Below are 24,814 nucleotides of genomic sequence, written 5' to 3' on the forward strand. Positions count from 1 at the left end.
AAAGGAGATAGAAAAATAATTAAAAAAACTGAAGGGGGGAAAAAAAAAGATAGGAAATGAATGTTCCAAGATGGGAGTAGTTGCCAAGATTATGTGTAACAGACTCTGACAGGTGTAAATCAATGAAAAGATCGGACATCCAGATATCAAATGGTTCAGTTAACTATATGTCAGCATCATAAATGTTTACCCACTTTGGGAGCAAATACAGCTGCTCACATAAGATGGTCAGGTAGAGACTTTAGTCTCTACTTGACAATCCTACAGCACAACCACAACCATTCATGCTAGCGCAAATGGTTGTGGTTGTGCTATGTTTGTGCTCCTCCAAAAGTGAGCTAAATGAATGGTTTCTGATGAATCTGCTCCAACATTTTTAAACTGTCTGAATCAGCAAGTTTTGTTTGTCACACCCATCAAGAAAGAAGAGGTTTTGGAAAGATAGTTTTCATGCTATAAAGAATGAAATTTATGCTTCCTTTCTACAAGGCATCTCAGACCATTTCTGTAGATGCCCCAGAAGCTGGGAAGTATCAACGAAAGGATTACTCCCTTGCATTATAACCAAGGTCAATCACGTTACTGTTTTTGTCTGATAATAGAACGTAAGGTCACCTGCCATTGTTCTTATGAAGAGGACTATGCCTTTCAAAAGACCCTCTGCTAGTTAATATGCAGTGGTGTGAAATACAGTACTGTTGCTGAAATGTTGCTTATATTTACAAAAGTTGCTAGGAATGTCTGTTGCTTCAATTAGGAATCTACTAAGCATAGCTTTAAAATTCACTTGTTGAATGAATTGTAATGAATTCTGAAGAATTTTAACTAAAGTTCATGGATACATTTAGTACAAAATTATTTCAGATAGCAATAATTCTGTGTTGTATATCTCATATTTTGTATGTTGTATATTTTTTTATTGTTTAATCTCAAAAGAAATTCTGTGTACTTATTGTTAATTACAATGGCTCTGCAAGTGCAAATTATTTGCCAATTGTGCAAAAATAAATGCAAAGACTTCCTTCAATGCAATGTGGAATGCGGTCTTGTGTACTGCATTAAATGCATAGATATGTCAACAGCGAACTGGAAAAAGATGTCACAGGCAGCGATCAACTCGTGGAAGGGCCCTTGTTGAATAAATCACAGGCAATCAAAGAAAAAGCAGACAAAACATGAAAATAACATAGGATCCAGCCCAGCTGATCCTTCAAGCCCTCCTCACAGTGAACCTCAGTGTTTCAACTGTCATTCATCATCAATGGATACTCAGAAAAGTGGGCTATCCGAGGCCATGTTGTTGTTTGTTGTTTGGTTTTTAGGAGCATTAGCAACTAAGGCCATATTGCTCTGGGAATATGTGGTGGTCATTTATTGACCTTTCCACATCCTCCGTATTTGGTGGTGATGGGCTCGAACCGCAGTCTAATCAAGAAGCGTGTGCTAATCCGAGGCCATACCTCATGACGTGGCATCAGAGCAGACAAATTGCTCCTTCTCTCACCTCTTTAACCAAGAAGTTTCACAATATAAAAATCCAAATGAGCTGACCACAAAACTCATTTTTCAAATATTGGACACTCACAAATCCATGATGGTTTCTCTTCTTGATGAAACTAAAAAAATCAGATTGTAAAATGCACAATTGCATAAATTTAATTATATTTTACTACAGAAAATTTTGGATTTGACAGATCTTATTCGAAACTCAGGCAGATAATTAAGTCCTACATACAACTGGACAAAACCCTTGGAAAATTGTACTTTCCAGCCAACCCCTGCTCCTGTTGCAGAAGCCACTTATGCATTATTATAAAGCAACCTCCATACCCTTCAGTATATGCTCCTGTCACCAGTCAGTCTCAAAAGAAATTTGAGACTGACTTTGAGATTGATCAAATACATATAAAGACTTAGATTACGAACTTAACATAATTAATTAATATATAACTTGATACGGAAGTTATATAAACGGAACTCGTAGATAATACTCAGTACTGAAAAATATATATAGCGTTATAACTGTGTTGAGATACAAGTTTAGGGTTATAATTTTGTACTGAAATTGAAATTTTATTGAAATTAAACTGAAACCATGACTCAGACCAGAGCAGCAAAGCAAGAGGCTCAAGCTAATGGGTTTGATGTGGCTCAGGGGTGAACTCAGGGGGCAGTTGCCCTCTGAATCGCAGCCTTTTAAAATGCACTGCTTGCATTATATTTGTGGATCAATCGGGTACGGGACATGATAGTGCCATGGGGGATGTCTTTGTATGTGCACTATATAAGGAGTGTAAGGAAATCAGGAGACAACTCAGCGTTGTTATGGGCCTATATGAGAGCTTGAAGGACAGGGTGGATGAACTCGAAGGATCTAAATTGAGGGGCCCATCAAGCTCTCAGCTGCCCACATCAATGCCAGAGCTTACACTTGGTAATCACACAACACAGCAGCAACCCCCAAGGCAGAATGTACTGGTCCCACAGGAACTAGTAGTTGTTGGTGACTCTATTGTCAGGGAAACGGGGAACATGCTTTGTAAAAAGGATAGGTGGAACAGGATCAGGGTATGTCTGCCACGGGCAAAGGTTGATGATGTTGTACAGCGGATATCATCTTTAAGGGCACAAAAGGTGATATAGTTGTACAACTTGGCACTAATGATATTAAGAGTAGGAGACCAGCAGAATTACTTAATAAGTACAGGTCACTGTTGAAAAAAAGCCGTGGATTAGGGTTGATTTTGAAAGCGTCTGCAATTCTGCCCAGACACGATAGGAGGGAGTATATGATGAGAGCCTTGTTGATCAATTTGGCCCTGGAAAGATTGTGCAAGGCTAAAGGAGTAGAATTTTTTTCAGCCTGGTCTGTACTTGTTAACATGAGAGACTGCTTTTACAGGGATAGGATACACTTAAATAGAAAGGACGCAAGAATATTTGCTGATGCTATCGAGGCAGTGTTAGGTCGGTCGGAAAAATGCTAGCTTGGGGGACTACAAGGACTAATAGATTAACAGTAGCCACTGGCAGAGGTGAAAGTGATTGTTGCACACTGCTTCTATTGGAATGAATAGCAGCCTAGAAAAGAAGATGCAGGATATTTCAGGGACTGCTGTGAGTCATTACGATACAAGTAAACAGATAGGTTGTGTCAGTGTAGCTAAGAATAGGAACAAGTGCATGTATACATCCATGTACACCAATGCTAGGAGTTTGGTAAATAAATTTGAAGAATTTGAAATATTGCTCAAAATATCAAAGGCAGATATTGTTGGGATATCAGAGACGCAGTGTCACGCAGATATAAGGAATGCAGAATTGGAATTTGGGGAGTACAAAGTGTACAGAAAGGATAGGAAGGGAGGAGTGTTTATGTTATTAGTTAAGAAACACATAAAATCCAAGGAAGCGAAGCCAGTCGACATCGCTGGACAGTGCAGTGTCGAGTCAGTTTGGTGTAACATAAGCATTCGGAGATCAAAATTGAGAGTAGGAGTGTGCTATAGGCATAATGACTCTGATGAGTATAATAACAAACTGTAAAGGGAAATAGAGTGGGCCAGTAAATCAGAGAGTCTTATAATGGGGGATTTTAATTTCCCAGATATTGACTGGAATTTGGGGGCTGGTTACTCACACACTAGCAGGGCTTTTGTGGATTTATTGGATGATTGTTTTCTACATCAGCATGTTTGGGAGGCAATTAGAGGGAGTAATACTCTTGATCTGATTATCAGTAGTGATATTGTTCATGCATTAAGAATCCGCAGATAAAGGAACCACTAGGTGGCAGTGATCAGAGTGTGCTGAAGTGCGATTTACTCAAAGAGGTAACTACCATCAGGGGTAAAGGGAAGGGTTTTTGCTTTCGTAAAGGTGATTACAATGGTCTGAGACAGTATTTAAATTCTACACAGTGGGACCAACTGATGATGTTACCAACAGCAAATTCAAAATGGAAAGCATTTTGAATCTGCTGTTACCTTGGAAGCTACTAGGCTTTACATACCAACTAAGAAATATTGTTCAAGGTTTAGGCCAAAATGGATGTCAGATGAACTAATGAGGCATATGGCAGAGAAGAAAAATGCATGGGATACTTACAAATTAACACATGACACAGAAGCCTATGATAGATACAAGTTGATATGCAACCAAGTTACAAAGGAAGTTAGGCAGGCGAAGGCAGATTACGAGAAATCCTTGGCAAAGGATACATAGAAAAACAGAAAAGAGTTCTTTACATATGTAAATTCTAGAAGGAAAGGGGTGAATCACATTGGTTGTTGTTGTTTGGGTTTTTAGGAGCATTAGCAACTAAGGCCATATTGCTCCAGGATATGCGGTGGTCATTCCCTGACCTTTCCGCATCCTTCGTATTTGGTGGTGACGGGCTCGAACCCCAGTTTAATCAATAAGCGTGTGCTACGCACTGCTGCTCCTTGTCACCTGGCTACAGAGGCGCCTAATCAGATTGTTCCACTGGATATTGATGGTTCAACAGTTGAGGATAATGCTCAGGTGGCTTATAAACTAAACGAGTATTTTGCATCTACATTCACACATGAGGAGTTATTCAGAAAGAGGAATGCCAGAGGTGGAGTAAACTCTGGCAGTGAGCTAGATGATTTTGTAATAACTGAGAGGAAAGTGGAGGAGAAATTGTTGAGGATAAACATAAAAAAGGCACCCGGGGTGGATGGGATCTATCCAGTTATATTAAAGGAAGTAAGCAAACCATTAGCCATAATTATGAGAGCTTCTTTGGATTTTAGGGGAGGTACCCATAGACTGGAGATGTGAAAATTTGACCCCAATTCACAAAGGAGATTCAAAGGCTGACACAAGTAATTATACATATGTGGGTTTAACTTCTGTTCCAAGAAAATTAGTGGAAGCAAAATTAGTGGTTAAAGAAGCACTGCAGGATCATCTAGGCAAGAATTAAGTTATAGCTCGGTCCGGCATGGAACCGAGTGGAATCCAAATATTATATATTTGGATCTTAGAAATGCTTTTGATACTGTTGCACATGGAAGACTGCTACACAAATTGGAGCAGTGTGACATTGTAGGCAAATTGCTGCTATGGATAAAGGGATAGTTGAGAGGGAGAAGACAGAGTGTGGTAATCATTGGACCCTGCTCATCGTGAACTAATGTTATTAGTGGTGTCCCTCAGGGTTCGGTTTTGGGTCCATTATTGTTCTCTGTATTGATAAATGATATTGATGATGGTATATCAAGCTTAACGTCCAAGTTTGCAGACGATACAATGGTTTGCAGAGTTGTTGTTATCGAAAGAACTGACACTATGCTGCTGCAACAGGATCTGTAAAGTTTGAGCAGATGGGCTGAGAGGGGGCAAATGAAGTTTAACATTGACAAATGTAAAGTACTACATATGGAAAACAGCAATCCCAGAGCAACGTATCAACTCTGTGGTACAGTGTACTACCACTGTAGTACTACACTGACAGTGGTAGAGAATGAAAAGGACCTGGGGGTAATTGTGCAGGCAGATATGAGTTCTCTAAGCAGTGCAGGTGGGCTGCAAGAGTAGCTCATGAGGTCTTGTCAGTAATATACAGAAATTTTTCTAGCAGGGATAAGGAGGTGATTATTTCCTTGTATAAGGCCACACCTTGAGTACTGTATACAGGTATGGAGGCCTCGTTACAAGAAGGATGTAGAGCTGCTGGAACAAGTACAGAGAAGGGCAACAAGATTAGTGAATGGAACAATGGGTTGCTCTTATGAAGAAAGGCTTAAGTTTTGCAAATTACAGTGTCTGGAGACTAGGCACTGGCAAGGTGATCTGATAGAGATGTATAAAGCCTTGAATGGTTTGAGCATGCTCAATGCCGATGGGATTCTTCCTCTTGCTCAGAATAATCACCTGAGAGGGCATAAATTCAGATTGAGGAAAGTCAGATGTAGGATAGATGTGCAGGAATTTGACTTTAGCTAGCGGGTAGTTGGTTGGTGGAACAGACTTCCATCCCTTGTCGTGGAAGTTGATAGGCTAAATAAATTCATGGCTCAGCTGGACAGGTATTTTGAATGAATGGAGGGGTGAAATGGAAGTGGGTTTTTTTTTTTTTTTTGGCTGATGCTGCATAAGCTTGCTTTCTTGCATCATATGCCTCTACTAATGCTAATGCTAATGCTAAATATATGTTCTTCACTCTACAATCAAGGCATCCTGCATTGATTGATGTTAATATTAAAAGTTAGGATAAGGGTCAGAGTTCGCATCAGTGTTTTATTCCAATTTACTGGTATAAATTGGAATAAAACTGCAAATGGAACTTAGCTGCAATTGGATCTTGCTTTCCCAACACTGCATAAATTTCTTTCTCCAATGGATAAAGAAGATCCACTTCAGATATTACACTGTATGACATATTCAGAATTTTCTGTAGAGTAACTGCAATTGGTATTCCTTCAATGTTTGTGACTATTAATAGTCAAACTTTGAAGGAATTTAATTAATAGCTTTTACAAATGATTCATGATAGAGGTTCTATGTGAATATCTCCTAACCACAAGTGGTTTATTGATTTTGGGGATCCCTCGACTTTCTCAACCTTTGGGAACGTCGAGAGAAAACTTCCAAACAGGAGATTGGCATATTTCCGCACATCTTTTCTACAATTGTCTTTGCGAAATTTGAATTTATGTCTCCTCGGGTGAGTAATCTGAGCAAGGGGAAGAATCCCATCAGCATTGGTGGGATTCTTGCTCAATCCATTCAAGGCCTTATACACCTCAGTCATATCACCTCGCAGGTGCCTAGTCTCCAGAAGCAGCAATTTACAGAACTTAAGCCTTTCTTGGTAACAAGAATCCTTTGGTTGACTCATCAATCTCATTGCCCTTCTCTGTACTCATTCCAGCAGCGCAACATCTTTCCTAAAATGAGGCCTCCAGACCTGTATACAGTACTCTAGGTGTGGTCTGACCAATGCCTGATACAAGGGGACAATCATCCCGTTATCCCTGCTAGCAAAATTCCTGTATATCATTGATAAGACACCATGAGCTACACTTGCACTCTCTTTGCACTGCTCAGAAAACTTCATATCTGACTGCACAATTATCCCCATGTCCTTTTCATTCTCCACTACCCTGAGTGTAGGTACGTTAATCTGAGGTTATTGCTAACCGTATGCAGCACTTCACATTTTTCAATGTTAAATTTCGGTTGCCACCTCTCAGCCCATCTGCTCACATTTTCTAAATCCTGCAGTAGCGTAGTATCATTACCATCATTAACATCCCTACCAACCTTCATATCGTCTGCAAACTTGGACATTAATCCTGATATATCTTCATCAATATGACTGATAAATAATGAATACAACAATGGGTCCAATGCCGAAACCCTGGGGAACTCCACTAATAACATTAGTCCATGAAGAACAGCACCCATTGATAACCAATCTCTGTCTTCTCCTACTCAGCCATCTTTATATCCATTGTAGCAACTTGCCCTTAAAGCCATACTGCTCCAATCTGTACAGTATTTTTCCATGGGTCACAGTATCAAAAGCTTTCTTAAAATTCAAGTATGTGATATAAAAATTATTCTTTGCATCCAATCCCGTTGTGACCACATCATAATATCCAATCAAATTTGTCAGACAAGACTTCCCCTTAACAAACCCATTGTGTGTCTCAAGTATAACTGCAATCTTGTCTAGATGAGCCTGCAACACTTCCTTAACGAGTGAGACCATTATTTTCCCTGAAACAGAAGTTAGACTATCAGGTCTCTAATTACCTATGTCACCCTTTGATCCTCCTTTGTGAATTGGGGACCTCCCTTGAGTCTAACGAAGCTTTCGTAATTATGGCTAAGGGTTTGCTTACTTCCTTTGGTGCCTCCTTTATTTTATAACTGGATAGAGCCCATCCACTCCAGGTGCCTTCGTTATGTTTAACTTCAACAATTTCTCCTCCACTTTGCTCTCAGTTATTACAAATATCACTTAGGTCCCTGTTAAAGTTTGATCAACATCTGGCCCTCTCCTCCTTGATAACTCTTCATGTGTGAATGTAGATGCAAAATACTCATTTAGATTGGCAGCTATCTGATAATGATCATCTACAGTCAAACCAGTGATATCAAGTGGACCATGATTCATCTCCTTCCTTTCAGAGTTTATATAAGTAAAGAAGTCTTTGCTCTTTTTCTTTGCATCCTTTGCCAAAGATTTCTCATCATCTGTATTCACCTGCCTAATCTCCTTTGTGAAAATAAAAATGCATAGGATGCATATAAATTATCACCTGATAATTTATATGCATTTTTCTTTTCTGCCACAAGTCTCATCAGTTCATCTGCCTCCATTTAGGCCTAAACTCTGGACAGTATTTCTTATTTGGTATGAAAAGACTAGTAGAGTCCAAGATTACTTCCTTGAATGCTTCCAATTTAGAATTTGCTGTTGGTAACATTAGCATTAGCATTAGTAGAGGCATTTGATGCAAGAAAGCAAGCTTATGCAGCATCAGCCAAAAAAAAAAAAAAAAAAAAAACCCACTTCCACTTCACCCCTCTGTTCGTTCAAAATACCTGTCCAGCTGAGCCTTAAACTTATTTAGGCTATCAACCTCCACCACAAGGAATGGCAGTCTGTTCCACCAACCAACCACCCGCTGGCTAAAGGCAAATTTCCGCACGTCTATCCTACATCTGTCTTTCCTCAATTTGAATTTATGCCCTCTCAGGTGATTTTTCTGAGCTAGAGGAAGAATCCCATCAGCATTGAGCATGCTTAAACCATTCAAGGCTTTATACACCTCTATCAGATCACCTCGCTGGTGCCTAGTCTCCAGACACTGTAATTTGCAAAACTTAAGCCTTTCTTCGTAAGAGCACCCCTTTGTTCCATTCACTAATCTTGTTGCCCTTCTCTGTACTCGTTCCAGCAGCTCTACATCCTTCTTGAAATGAGGCCTCCAGACCTGTATACAGTACTCTAGGTGTGGCCTGACCATTGCCTTATACAATGGAATAATCACCTCCTTATCCCTGCTGGAAAAATTCCTGTATATCATTGACAATACTCCATGAGCTACTCTTGCCGCCCGTCTGCACTGCTCAGAGAACTTCATATCTGCCTGCACAATCACCCCCAGTCCCTTTCATTCTCTACCACTGTCAGTGTAGTACCACAGAGTTGATACGTTGCTCTGGGGTTGCTGTTTCCCATGTGTAGTACTTTACATTTGTCAATGTTAAACTTCATTTGCCACCTCTCAGCCCATCTGCTCAACCTTTCCAGATACTGTTGCAGCAGCATAGTGTCAGTAGTGTCCTTGACAACCCAGCCAACCTTTGTATCATCTGCAAACTTGGACATTAAGCTTGATATACCATCATCAATATCATTTATAAATACAGAAAACAACAATGGACCCTACACTGAGCCATGAGGGACTCCACTAATAACATCAGTCCACGATGAGCAGTGTCCATTGATTACCACTCTCTGTCTTCTCCCCCTCACCCACCCCTTTATCCATAGCAGCAATTTGCCTCCAATGTCACACTGCTCCAATTTGTGTAGCAGTCTTCCATGTGCAACAGTATCAAAAGCCTTTCTAAGATCCAAGTATATAATATCAAAGTTATTCCCTGCATCCAGCTCTTTTGTGACTGCATCATAGTATCCAATCAAGTTGGTCAGGCAAGACTTCCCCTTAACAAAACCATGCTGTGTCTGAGCTATAACTGAAGTCTTGTCTAAATGATTATTATTATTATTACTACTAGCCATATAGTGCAAGGAAGCCTGAGGCTTATGCTGCACCAGCCAAAAAAAAAAATTTACGAGTTACCCAGAGAGAGTGAAGTAGAAGGGAATCACCAAGAAACAGAAGAATGGTGATATCCAGCTCAGGACCCTGGGTGTGCCAAGCCCATACTCACCAGATGTGAGCCCATCCTGCAGTGCTTCTTTAACCAGTGCCTCCATTAATTTTCCTGGAACAGAAGTTAAGCTCACAGGTCTATAATTACTTGTTTCAGCCTTTGATCCTCCTTTGTGAATTGGGGTCACATTTGCACATTTCCAGTCCATGGGTACCTCCCCTGAGTCCAAGGAAGCTCTCATAACTATGGTTAAGGGTTTGCTTACTTCCTTTGCTGCCTCCTTTAATATAACTGGATAGATCCCATCCACCCCGGGTGCCTTTCTTGTGTTTATCTTCAACAGTTTCTCCTCCACTTTACTCCCAGTTATTTCAAGATTCTGTAGCTTACTGCTAGAGTTGAATACACCTCTGGCATTCCCCTTGCTGAATAACTCCTCATGTGTGAATGTCGATGCAAAATATTCATTTAGTTTGTTAGCTACCTGAGCAGGATCATCAACAGTTGACCCATCAATATCAAGTGGACCAATCTGATTCATCCCCTTCCGTCTAGAGTTTACATAAGTAAAGAACTCTTTGCTGTTTTTCTTTGCATCCCTTGCCAAGGATTTCTCGTAATCTGCCTTCGCCTGCCTAACCTCCTTTGTAACTTGGTTGCATATCAACTTGTATCTATCATAGGCTTCTGTGTCATGTGTTAATTTGTAAGTATCCCATGCATTTTTCTTCTCTGCCATATGCCTCATTAGTTCATCTGACATCCATTTTGGCCTAAACCTTGAACAATATTTCTTAGTTGGTATGTAAAGCCTAGTAGCTTCCAAGATAAGTTCTTTGAATGCTTCCCATTTTGAATTTGCTGTTGGTAACATCATCAGTTGGTCCCACTGTATAGAATTTAAATACTGTCTCAGTCCATCGTAGTCGCCTTTACGGAAGCAATAACCCTTCCCTTTACCCCTAATGGTAGTTACCTCTTTCAGTAAATCCCACTTCAGCACACTGTGATCACTGCCACCTAGTGGTTCATTTATCTGCAGATTCTTAATGCATGAAGAATCACTGCTGATAATCAAATCAAGTAATCAAGGAGTATTACTCCCTCTAGTTGCCTCCCAAACATGCTGATGTAGAAAACAATCATCCAATAAATCCACAAAAGCCCTGCTAGTGTGTGAGTAACCAGCCCCCAAATTCCAGTCAATATCTGGGAAATTAAAATCCCCCATTATAAGACTCTCTGATTTACTGGCCCACTCTATTTCCCTGTACAGTTCTTTATTATACTCATCAGAGTCATTAGGCCTATAGCACACTCCTATTCTCAATTTTGATCTCCCAATGCTTATGTCACACCAAACTGACTCAACACTGCACTGTCCAGCGATGTCGACTGGCTTCACTTCCTTGGTTTTTATGTGTTTCTTAACTAATAGCATAACCCCTCCCCCCTTCCTATCCTGTCTATCCTTTCTGTAGACGTTGTACTCCCCAAATTGCAGTTCTGCATCCCTTATATCTGTGTGACACCACGTCTCTGATATCCCAACAATATCTGCCTTTGATGTTTTGAGCAATACCTCAAATTCATCAAATTTATTTACTAAACTCCTAGCATTGGTGTACACGCAAGTATACCTGCACCTGTTTCTATTCTTAGCTACCCTAACACAACCCATGTGTTTACTTGTACCGCAATGGCTCCCAGCAGTCTCTGAAATACCATGCATCTTGTTTTTCAGGCTTCTGCTCATTCTAATAGAAGCAGTGCAAGAATCTCTTTCACCTCTGCCAGTGGCTACTGTCAATCTATTGGTCTTTGTCTCCCCCCAAGCTAGCAGTTTTCCGACCCACCTAACACTGCCTCGATAGCATCAGCAAATATTCTTGCACCCTTTCTATTTAAGTGTATCCCATCCCTGTAGAAGCAATCAGTTATATGTGGAATAACATCATCAGTTATTCCACACAGTTTAGAATTTAAATGCTGTCTGAGACCACCATAGTCACGTTTACAGAAGCAAAAACTCTTCCATTTACCCTGATGGTATTTACATCTTTAACTATATCCCAGATCAACACACTGTGATCACTGCCACCTAGTGGTTCCTTTATCTGCAAAATCTTAATGCATGAAGGATCTCTGCTGTTAATCAGATAAAGAGTATTACTCCTTCTAGTTGCCTCCCAAACATGCTGATGTAGAAAACAATCATCCTTTCAAAATTTGGTTCAATTACAATGCATTCTAGGGCTAGAAATGGATTATTTATGACACCAGAAGTAATAATGAAGAATAATAATGAAGTATTTATATGTTATGTACATACAAATACAAATAATATCATTTTTATTGAAAGTATCATGGAGTGTTCCATTTTGACCCCTGAATGTAGAGTAACGTAATTATATTTGTCATTTTCACAGTATCTTCACAATTCAACAATAGTAAGTTGCATTCAAGCTTACTATTGTTGTATCTTCTAGAATATATGGAACTAATCAATATTCTACAAATATTTATCTTTTTAGTATGTTGTTAAACATGAAACAGTCATCTGGCTTGCTTTATGTGTCAAGAATTACAAATTTTATTGTTACATTAACATTTTTTAGTTTGGCAGCTTACCTGAGAATGATCAACTACAGTCAAACCATTGATATCAAGTGGACAAATCTGATACATTCCCTTCCTTTTAGAGTTTATATAAGTAAAGATGTCTTTGCTGTTTTTCTTTGCAACCTTTGCCAAAAATTTCTTGTAATCTACATTCCCTGCCAACTTCCTTTGTGACTTGATTACAAATAGCTTATATCTGCCATAGGCTTCTTTGTCACCTGATAATATATGGATCCCATGCATTTTTCTTCTCTGCCATGAGCTGCATTAATTCATCTGATATCCATTTAGGCCTAAACTTTGAACATTATTTCTTAACTGGTATGAAAAGCCTAGTACCTCCAAGATGAAGTCCCATTTAGAATTCACTGTTGATAACATCATCAGTTGATTCCACTGTATAGAATTTAAAAACCTTCTGATACCACTGTAGTCACTTTTACAAAAGCAAAAACCCTTCCCCTTACCCCTGTTGGTAATTAAATCTTTAAGTAAATCCCACATCAGTACAATGTGATCACTGCCACCTAGTGATTCCTTTATCTGCAGATTCTTAATGCATGAAGATTCACTGCTGATAATCAGATCGAATTAGGTGGGGTTTCTCAAGGAGGAATTGGGGGGGGGGGTATGTTTACATTATTCTTTTTGTTCCTTTAGACCATGAAGGACAAGCTCTTTCCCTCCAGGTTTCCAGCTCCAAGCGAAGGCAGAAGTGGTGCCGCTTCTAATCAAATCAAGTGAGCAAGAAAAGATACGGTACACTGAAAGCAAAAGAAAACAATTGCTTGGCACTGGGGCCAGATATCCACAAGGATTTCAAAGCTTTATCTAAACTGACCTTTAAATAGCTGGGCTACTGGAATATTTTGTGCAAAGTTTTCTTTCCAGTTTGTTTTAATACTCAATCATTTGCTGCCTATAAAACATTTACACAGAGTGCAGAATTGTTTAATCTGTTATTAGGGTTAGTTACTTCCCACATATCTTTCTCCAAAGAAACTGAAAAATGTTTCTACTATGATCAGCTTAATAACATAAACGCATAATAAAGTTATCTTTAGCATTTGCAAATAACAGAATATCAAACTCAGATGATTTTTTAGATATTCTGGCACATCTTATAGGCTCACTTTACTGAAAGAAATACAGGGTGTCTCAAAAAGGTGTAACCAATTTTAAATGTTTGTAACAAATGTAATTTTAATGCTAGAAACACAAAACCTGCGCTAAATGTGAGAAAAACAGTTGAAGTTTTTACTGTCATTCATGTGCACCACGAACAATATCTAATTGGTAATAAAGTTCACCCCATGTTTTTTCAAGGATGTCATGCTTAATCATGGTAATTGCATTTGTAATCCTGCACTTTAAGTCTGCGATGTCTGCAACAGGGGTCTTGTAGACTGTGTCTTTGATGAATCCCCATAAGAAGAAATAAATCTGGTGAACGTGGTGGCAATGCAATGGGACCATCACACCCAATCCAACGGCCAGGAAACTTGTCATCAAGAGACCTCCTCACACTCAAAGCCCAATGTGGAGGCACTCCATCCTGTTGGAAAATAACCCCATTTGGCAGTTCATCCAATTGAGTACACATAAAGCTCAAGAATGTTCTGGTAATTATCCACTCTCACAGTCACTTCTTGAAAGAAAAAGGGTCCAACAACATGATCAGCCATGATGCCACACCACACACATTCACTTTTGGGCTATCTCACTGATACTACTGCGCACAGTGTGGGTTTTCAGTCCCCCAAATTCTGACATTTTGATTATTCACCTTTCCCAAAACATGAAATGTGCACTCGTCTGTGAAACAAATCCGTGTCATTACACATTCATCTTGTTCCATTTTCTCAAACATGTTTGTATTGCTCATTTAAAATTGGTTACACCTTTTTGTTCATGTGACAAGTGGTGCACATGTTGAATGTCAGTAAAAACTTCAACTGCCTTTCTCACATTTACCGCAAGTTTTGTGTTTCTATCATTAAAATTACATTTGTTACAAACATTTAAAATTGGTTAGACCTTTTTGCGACACCATGTATATTTCAGCAATCTGACCTCAGCACCACAAGAATAATTGAAAAGAGATTAATATCTGATTCGCTCAACCTCACATTATAAATAAGCATATGAGGTTCAAAGCAGCCAAGTGAGAGGATGCATAAGCACACACGCTTTGAATGGAATGGTTCAAGCCTGTATGACTGCTACATAGGGTTAATTATTGTCAAAATAATTAAACTCCTCTGACCTGGCAAGTAGGTACTGGAGTATAAACAAGAAAGTAGTCTCCCTCCCACTTTTTCATCACATCATCTCTCAACTGATCTCTTTTCCTTAAACAACTCTACTGAAATAGGGATGAAAACAACACATAATAAAAGATCCAAAGCATAAAATATTATCATTTATATATTTAAAATTTAAAGTATTACAAATGTAAAACCATTGGTACATATTTATAATTACAATAAAGATATCCAAGCAAACCAGATATCTTAGCCCATTTACTTTGAACATACCATTATGTTCAGAGGACAGAGATGCTTTTTCATTCTATTTTGGTAGAGAATGATAGAGATTTTAATGAATACAGGTATTTCAAATACTTGAAATACCTGCATCCATTAAAATAATTTTACAACCAGTCTTTTTACTTTTTAGCTAGAGTGAACAATTTGAGGTTACAAATAATATGGAATATTCCAAACTGATAATTAGGAGAATAGGATCCCAAAATAAATTCCAAAGCACTCCCACGGTATCCAGATTAACATAAAATTCCAAAATATAAATTTTAAAAAAATTCATTAAATTTTTCCTTTCAAGGATCTAGATACCCTGAATGAAAACTTTAATAAAAATTTTTACATTCTGTATTTTCAGAAAGAATACCTTTAATTATAGCTGATAGCACTGACTTTTGGACCTTTAGTTGAATCACAGATGTTGTCTTGTTTTCATAATCTCCAACATAAGCTGTGGCTGTGAAAGTTACAGTACTACCCTCTAAAATACAAAACAGAATTAAAATAAAATTTACCTTAAACTCCTAAAAGATATATTAAAAACAGGAATACAAAGAGCTGAACAATTTTTACACTATTCTGCTGGAATTTGGAAATTTAATAAAAACTAACTGGTACTTATGTGGCCAAATATTTAGCATCAATATTAATATTGGCAAAATATCAACAGAAAAAAAAAAAAAAAATTGCCCATTACATTTTTTCGCCCACTCTACTAATTTCAGATTTCTTCAAAATTGTCCACTTTTATAACACAAGGTGAAAGCTTATTCCAACACTCAGAAAATTTGCACATGTATATTTAGCAACCATCATTTTTAAATTTATGTCCTCTGTGTCTGTGTGTCCTTAGACTGATAAAGATTCCATCAACATTTATTTTATTCAACCATTTAAACACTTAAATTAGCTCATTAGGCAGATAACAAATTTGATCAACAATTTACAAAACTTCAGTCATTTTTAGTAATATGTCAGCGATGCTAAATTATAATTTGCATTCAGTTACTTTGTGATAAAATCACAATAACAAATCAGTTTGGTGAAGTATGATTTCTCATTTAATCCGGTGAATGCCTTACATCTCCATTCCTATCCTGATCACAGTGCAGTACTTTAATTCGTGACATAAAAACAATCCCTGGTATAGAAGTAAAAAACTTTCAGGTCTGTAGTTCACCATTTAAACCACCTTTGTGAATATGAGAGACATTTACAAATCTTTATCTGCAGGGAGGGATTTTGCCATTAGCAAGTTGGCGTGCTCTCATTACTGTAGCTAAAGGTTTGGTTATCTCTTTTGTGACTTCACTTAATAAAATTGGATAGATTTCATCAGCTTTGTTTACTCTTATTTTTTTTCCCTTTCAATTATCATAAAATCATTTAACTCAGAACCAGGTTATGTGGAGATGCAAAATATTCATTCAGATTATATGCAGCAACCTATACATCATCAATAACCATTTAAAAACACAACATATATATGTATATATATATATGTGTGTGTGTGTGTGTGTGTAATTCCACTTGCAGTTTCCCAAACCCCATGTACTTTTTCTGACAGAATCTCGGTTATCAGTTGATTCAACTACTGCTCATCTCAGATGCCCAAATTATTCGCTGCATGATTCCTTTCGCCTCAAAGGTGGTACTTGTGCATATGTCCGTTCTGATATTCCCTGTCAGAGACCTGGCAATTTGCAATCTCCTCTCTTTGATCTTCTCTGGCTTAAAATCTCTCTACTTCATTGTGTCAAATTCATCTGTTGTCTCTACCGTTCTCCCAACTCCACTAATCACTTGGAGCTCTTTGACTTCCTCTCTTTGCAACTTGACTTTCTCCAGTCCAACTTTCCTAACAGTGAGGTAATTTTCCATGGTGATTTTAATGTTCACAACTCTAGTTGGCTTCCGTTTTCTAGTCACATCGACCCATCTGGTCGACATTCTGAGGCTTTTGCAATTACTAATGACCTTGCACAGATTTTTCATTTACCTACAAGAATACAGGACAATCCTAATCATACAGCCAATACGCTTGATCTTTTTCTCACAAACAACCCTTCTAAGTACACGGTCAAAGTGAGAAGTCCTTTAGGCATTTCAGATCACAATTTGGTGATTGTCTCTTCTCCAATGGAACCTTTATCTCATGGCTATTCCCAACCTCGTGTTGTTTGGCAAGAATGCAAAATGGGATGACCTGCGAGATTTCTTTTCTTCTTTTCCTTGGTCGGATTACTGTTTCAAAACTACTGATGTCATCGTTTGCTCAGATCATGTCAGTGAAATTATTCTTGCAGGAATGGAATCTTTTATCCCACACTCCACTTTAAAATCTCATCCTTTATCTAAACCTTGGTTTTTCAATTAATGCACTAAAGCTGTTAAAGAGAAGAATGTTGCATATCGTAATTGGCTTGTTTCTAATTCTTCAGTTTCATTTTCTGCCTACATCAAAGCTCGCAATAATTGTAAAGCAGTTATTAATCAGTCCAAACTAGAGTTTGAACAGGCTAAGAGTAGAAAACTTGCTTCATGCCCTAATGGTAGCCGAGCATTCTGGTCTCTTGCCAAAGCTATTGGCCACAACTTTTGCCCATCTCTGCTCCCACCTCTGTCCAAACCAGATGGTTCTGTTGTCACTTCAGCCAAGGATAAAGCTGACCTGCTAGCATCCCATTTTTCTTCCAACTCATGTATTAATGATCTTGGTAAAACACCTTCCACCATTCTCAACACGCTCCATTCAATGCCTCCTGTGGTCTTCCGTCAAAAGGATGTCAGAAGGATTTTGACGAATCTTGATGCTAAGAAAGCTCCAGGTCCTGATGGTATTTCTTCACTTGTTCTCAAAACCTGTGCTCCTGAACTTACTCCTATTCTTTGCCGCCTTTTTTCAATTTCTTATTCCAAAGGTGTTTTTCCTTCTGCTTGGAAATTTGCTCATATCCAGCCAGTTCCTAAAAAGGGTGACAAATCCCTCCCATCCAATTATCGTCCCATTGCAATTACTTCTACTCTTTCTAAAGTAATGGAGAAATCAATTACCCGCCAACTCTTAAACTACCTAGAAACCTTCCGTCTGATCAACGATCGCCAGCATGGATTCCGTCAGTGTCGATCCACGGGTGATGATCTGGCTTATGTTACCCAATTATGGACTAATTCAGTGGAAAGTTGTGGTGAAACACAAGTAGTTGCTCTTGACATCTCAAAGGCTTTCGATCGTGTTTGGCATAAAGGCCTTCTAAAAAAGCTTCGATCTTATGGTTTGCAAACTGTTTTTAGTAATTGGTTATCCAGTTTTCTCTCTGATCGCTCACTGAGGGTGATGGTAGATGGCTCTCTGTCTTCTAACTTCTCCACTAATGCCGGTGTCCCCCAAGGTTCAGTTCTTTCCCCCACTCTTTTCCTCTTGTATGACCTTAATGACCTTCTTCCATTTACTGGAAATCCTATCCATAGTTCTGCCGATGATAACACATTCCATTCCACTTTCCATTTTGACAAACCTTGTCCTGCTCAATCAGCTTCAACTTCTCGAAAATCTGCTACCAATTCCTTAAATGCCGATCTTCAGGTAATTCTCCAGTGGGGCAAAGACAACTTAATTGATTTCAAGCCTTCTAAAACTTAGTCTTGTCTTATATCTCGCAAAAAGGATTCTTCTGCTCCTATGCTTATCTTTGGTGACACTCCGATTTCTAGGCAAAATGATATATCTCTTTTGGGGATTACCCTGACTTTAATTTTTCTTGGCACATGCACATTAGAAATATTGCTTCTTCTGCATCTAAAAAACTTGGTTTTCTCTTTCGCTTTCGGCGTTACTTTTTTTCTAAACTACTGCTCACTCTGTATAAATCGCAAATCCGCCCTGCCATGGAATATTGTTCCACACATCTGGGGTGGTGGCCCCAAACCTCTCTCAGGCTTCTTGATTCCATTCAGAAGAGGGCAATTAGGTTAATTAATGATTCATCGCTAACAGAGTCTCTCCACTCATAGATGTACTGTTTCTGCTGAATGCCTCTTCTACAGATACTTCCATGGGCACTGTTCTTCTGAATTGGCTTCTAAAACTCCCAGTCTCTCTTTCAAAACGGTCCAAACACGTGCCGCCATGAGCCAACATACATTTACTGTCCAACTTCAAACTCACAGAACCAACTTTCATCTTCCTCGTTTATTCATTCAACTGCTGTTTTCTGGAACAACCTTCCTTCATATGTATTTCCTGGAAATTACAGTCTACAGAAGTTCAAGTTCAATGTCAAACAAATATCTTCTTTCGTCTTCTCAACCTCCAACCCAAGCATGGTACTAAGTACTATAGGTCCTAATACCTCTCGTGTTTGTGGTTTACATAAAAAAAAAAAAAAAAATTATCCTTTTCCATCTAGTGTTAACTTTGGCAAAGACTTTTTTGCTATTTTAGTTTTATACTGTTATACATTTACTGATTTTTTATACTCTGAAGAGTTTTGTTTTATACTTTGATTTAAATTTATTAGAATAGTATTTTTTGTTCTGTTTCCATTTACAAAACAGTGCTGAGAAATCCATTTCTATCTAAATGATCCTGAATTCCACCCTTGATCATTATCTCCATGATGTTCTTTACCTATTGTTGTTGTTGTTGTTGTTGTTGTTTTTGGTGCAAGGGCTGCTTAGACCACATTGCACCTATCAGTTCTCTACTACTGAAGTTAGACTAACCGGCCAGTAATTTTGAACTTCACTCTTAGAACCGACCTTATGTATTGGAGGTACATAAGGGTAAGGACACTACTGACAGTATGCTGCTGCTGCAACAGGATCTGGTAAGGTTGAGCAGATGGGCTGAGAGGTCGCAAATGAAGTTTAACACTGACAAATGTAAAGTACTACATATGGAAACAGTAACCCCAGTGCAACATATCAACTCTGTGGTACTACACTGACAGTGGTAGAGAATGAAAAGGACCTAGGGGTAATTGTGCAGGCAGATATGACGTTTTCTGAGCACTGCAGACAAGCGGCAAGTGTAGCTCATGGTGTCTTGTCAATGATATACAGGAATTTTTCTAGCAGGGATAAGGAGGTGATTATTCCCTTGTATAAGGCAATGGTCAGGCCACAGCTTCAGTACTGTATACAGGTCCAGAGGCCTCATTTCAAGAAGGATGTAGAGCTGTTGGAACAAGTACAGAGAAGGACAACAAGAGTAGTGAATGGAACAAAGGGTTGCTCTTACGAAGAAAGGCTTAAATTTTGCAAATTACAGTGTCTGGAGATAAGGCACTGGCGAGGTTATTTGATAGAGGTATATAAAACTTTGAATGGATTGAGCATGCTCAATGTTGATGGGATTCTTCCTCTTGCTCGGAATAATCACCTGAGAGGGAATAAATTCAAATTGAGGAAAGACATATGTAGGATAGACGTGAGGAAATTTGCCTTTAGCCAGCTGGCAGTTGGTTGGTGGAACAGACTTCCATCTCTTGTTGTGGAAGTTGATAGCCTAAATAAATTTAAGGCTCATCTGGACAGGTATTTCGAACGAATGAAGGGGTGAAATAGAAGCTTTTTTTTTTTTTTTTTTTTTTTTTCCCTGATGCTGCATAAGCTTGGTTTCTTGCATCATATACCTGTACTAATGCTAATTGATTTCAATCCTTCTAAAACTCAGGTTTGTCTTATATCTCACAAAAAAGGATTCTTCTGCTTCTATGGTTATCTTTTGTGATACTCCGATTTCTAGGCAAAATGATATATCTCGTTTGCGGATTACCCTGACTTCTAATCTCTCTTGTGACAAGCACATTATAAATATTGCTTCCTCTGCATTTAAAAAACTTGGTATTCTCTTTTCTTAGGCCTTGCACACCAAACTAACTCAACTCTCCACTGTCCAGCGATGTCGACTGGCTTCACTTCCTTGGATTTTATGTGTTTCTTAACTAATAGCATAACCCCTCTCCCTTCCTATCCTGTCTATCCTTTCTGTACACATTGTACTCCCCAAATTCAAGTTCTGTATTCCTTATATCTGTGTGACACCACATCTCTCTGATATCCCAACAATATCTGCCTTTGATGTTTTGAGCAATATCTCAAATTCATCATATTTATTTCCCAAACGCCTAGCATTGGTGCACACGCAAGTATATGTGCACCTGTTCCTATTCTTAGCTACCCTAACACCACCCATGTGTTTACTTGTACTGCAATGACTCACAGCAGTGTCTGAAATACTCTGCATCTTGTTTTCCAGGCTGCTGCTCATTCCAATAGAAGCAGTGCATGAATCACTTTCTCCGCTGCCAGCGGCTGTTAATCTATTAGTCCGTGTATCCCACCAAGCTAGCAGTTTTCCGACCCACCTAACACTGCCTCGATAGCACCAGCAAATATTCTTGCACCCTTTCTATTTAAGTGTATCCCATCCCTGTAGAAGCAGTCTCTCCTGTTAACAAGTACAGACTAGGCTGAAAAAAATTGTACCCCTTGAGCCTTGCACAATCTTTCCAGGGCCGAATTGATTGACAAGGATATCATCATATACTCCCTCCTATCGTATCTGGGAAGAATTACAGACACTTTCAGATTCAACCCTAATTCATGGCTTTTTTTCAACAGAGACCTGTACTTGTTAAGTAATTCCACTGGTCTCCTACTTTTAATATCATTAGTGCCAACGTGTGCAACAATATCACCCTTTGTGCCCTTAAAAGATGATATCTGCTCTACAACATCATCAACCTTTGCCCCTCACAGACATACCCTGGTCCTGTTCCACCTATCCTTTTTACATACCATATTCCCCATTTCCCTGACGATAGAGTCACCAACAATTACTAGTTCCTGTGGGACCAGTGGTTTCTGCCTTAGGGGTTGCTGCTGTATTGCGTGATGATCAAAAGCAAGCTCTGGTGTTGATGTGGGCAGCTGAGAGCTTGATGGGCCCCCTCAATTTAGATCCTCTGAGGGCATCAAACCTGTCCTTCAAGCTCTCGAATAGGCCCATAACAACAAGGTATCGGTAGATTCAACTACTGCTCATCTCAGTTGCCAAAATTATTCGCTGTACGATTCCTTTCGCTTCAAAGTAGTACTTGTGCATATGTCCATTCTGATATTCCCTGTCAGAGATTTCGTCATTTGGAATCTCCTCTTTTTGACCTTCTCTGGCTGAAAATCTCTCAACCTCTGTGTCAAATTCATCTGTTGTCTCTACTGTTCTCCCAACACCACTAAACTTGGTGCTCTTTGACTTCCTGTCTTTGCAACTTGAATTTTTCCAGTCCAACTTTCCTAACAGTGAGGTAATTTTCCTTGGTAATTGTAATATTCACAACTGCACCTGGCTTCCATTTTCCACTCACACGAATCCGGGTGGTCGAGATGCTGAAGCTTTTGCAATTACTCATGACCTTGCACAAATTGTTCATTTACCTACAAGCATACTAGACAATTCTAACCATACAACCAACACTTTTGATCTTTTTCTCACAAACAACCCTTCTAAGTACACGGTCGAAGTGAGTGGTCCTTTAGGAGACTCAGATCACAATCAACTTGGTCATTGTCTCTTCTCCAATGGAGCCTTTATCTCATGGCTATTCCCAACCTCGTGTTATCTGGCAATTACAAGAATGCAAAATGGGAGGACTAGTGAGATTTCTTTTCTTCTTTTCCTGGGTCAGATTACTGTTTCAAAACTTCTGATGTCAACGTTTGCTCAAGTCATGTCGGTGAAATTATTCCTGTAGGAATGGACTCTCTCATTCCAAACTACACTTTAAAATCTCGTCCTTTATCTAACCTTAGTTTTCCAATAAATGTGCTAAACCTGTTCAATAGAAGAACGTTGCATATCGTAATTGAATTGTTTTAAATTCTTCAGTTTAATTTTCTGCCTACACCAAAGTTCGCAACAATTGTAAAGTAGTTATTAATCAGTCCAAACTAGATTTTGAACAGACTAAGAGTAGAAAACTTGCTTTTTGCCCTAATGGTAGCCGAACATTCTGGTTTCTTGCCAAAGGTAATGGACACAACTTATGCCCATCTCTGTCAAAACCAGATGGTTCTGTTGCCACTTCAGCCAAGGATAAAGCTAACGTGCTACCATCCCATTTTTCTACCAACTCATGTATTAATAATCTTGGTAAAACACATCCCACTATTCTCAACAGGTTCCATTCAATGACTCCTCTTGTCTTCCGTGAAAAGGATGGCAGAAGGATTTTGACGAAACTTGATGCTAAGAAAGCTCCAGGTCCCGATGATATTTCTCCACTTGTTCTCAAAGCCTGTGCTCCTGAACTTACTCGTGTTCTTTGCCATCTTTTTTCATTTTCTTATACCAAAGGTGTTTTTCCTTCTGCTTGAAAATTTGCTCATATCCAGCCAGTTCTTAAAAAACTTGACTAATCCCTCCCATCCAGTTACTGTCCGATTGCAATTACTTCTACTCTTTCTAAAGTAATGGAGAAATCAATTAACTCACAAATCTTAAACTACCTAGAAACCTTCCTGATCAACGATCGCCAGTATGTATTCCGTCAGTGAGGATCCACTGGTGATTTTCTGGCTTATGTTATTCATTTATGGACAATTTCCATGGAAATGAATAAATTTTTTAAAATTTAAAAATAATTACTTCAATAATACATACATATTAAGAGGAAAAGTTTGGTGAAACACAAGCAGTGGCTCTTGAAATCTCAAAGGCTTTCGATTGCGTTTGGAATAAAGGTCTTTTAACAAGCTTGCATCTTTTGGTTGGGCAACTGTCTTTTGTAATTGGTTATCCAGTTTTCTCTCGGATCGCTCACTGAAGGTGATGGTAAATGGCTCTCTATCTTGTAACTTCCCCGTTAATGGCGGGGTAGCCCAAGGTTCAGTTCTTTCCCCCACTCTTTTCCAATGGAAGAAGCTTTAATGAACTTCTTCCATTGACTGTAAACCCTATCCATGGTTTTGCCGATGATAGCACATTGCATTCCGCTTTCCATTTTGAGAAATCTCAATCAGTCAGCCCTGCTCAATCAGGGTCAACTTCTCGATTATCTGCTACCAATTCCTTAAATGCCGATCTTCAGGTAATTCTCCAGTGGGGCAAAGACCCTGGAAAGGTTGTGCAAGGCTCAAGGCTCAAAGGGTAGAATCTTTTTCAGCCTGGTCTGTACTTATTAACAGGAGAGACTGCTTCTACAGGGATGGGATACACTTAAATAGAGAGGGTTAAAGAATATTTGCTGATGCTATCGAGGCAGTGTTAGGTGGGTCGGAAAACTGCTAGCTTGGGGGAATACAAGGACTAATAGATTAACAGTAGCCACTGGCAGAGGTGAAAGTGATTCTTGCACTACTTCTTTTGGAATTAACAGCAGCCTAGAAAACAAGATGGAGGATATTTCAGAGACTGATGGGAGTCATTGCGATAAAAGTAAACACATGGGTTGTGTTAGGGCAGCTAAGAATAGGAACAGGTACATGTATACTTGCATGTACACCAATGCTAGGAGTTTGGTAAATAAATGTGATGAATTTAAGGTATTGCTCAAAACATCAAAAGCAGATATTGTTTGGATATCAGGGACGTGGTGTCACACAAATATAAGGAATGCAGAAGTGGAATTTGGGGAATACAACTGGAGAATACAACGTGTACAGAAAGGATAGAGAGGATAGGAAGGGAGGAGTGTTTATGCTATTAGTTAAGAAACACATAAAATCGAAGGAAGTGAAGCCAGTCGACATCGCTGGAC

The 24,814-nt window shown here is 38.9% G+C and overlaps 1 protein-coding gene across 1 annotated transcript in view; it reads right to left on the minus strand.

Annotated features, from left to right (window-relative positions):
- Positions 1–24,814, minus strand: part of LOC150081150 (uncharacterized) — a 421,878-nt gene that overhangs the window by 226,282 nt on the left and 170,782 nt on the right. Inside the window, exon 9 of the mRNA XM_090380944.1 lies at positions 15,418–15,531. Coding sequence (XP_090237070.1) covers positions 15,418–15,531 — 114 coding nt within the window. The remainder of the gene's footprint in view (positions 1–15,417; positions 15,532–24,814) is intronic.

The sequence above is a fragment of the Mastigoproctus giganteus genome, chromosome 9 (assembly GCF_048544385.1).
Source record: "Mastigoproctus giganteus isolate SK-2022 chromosome 9, ASM4854438v1, whole genome shotgun sequence".
NCBI lineage: Eukaryota > Metazoa > Arthropoda > Arachnida > Uropygi > Thelyphonidae > Mastigoproctus > Mastigoproctus giganteus.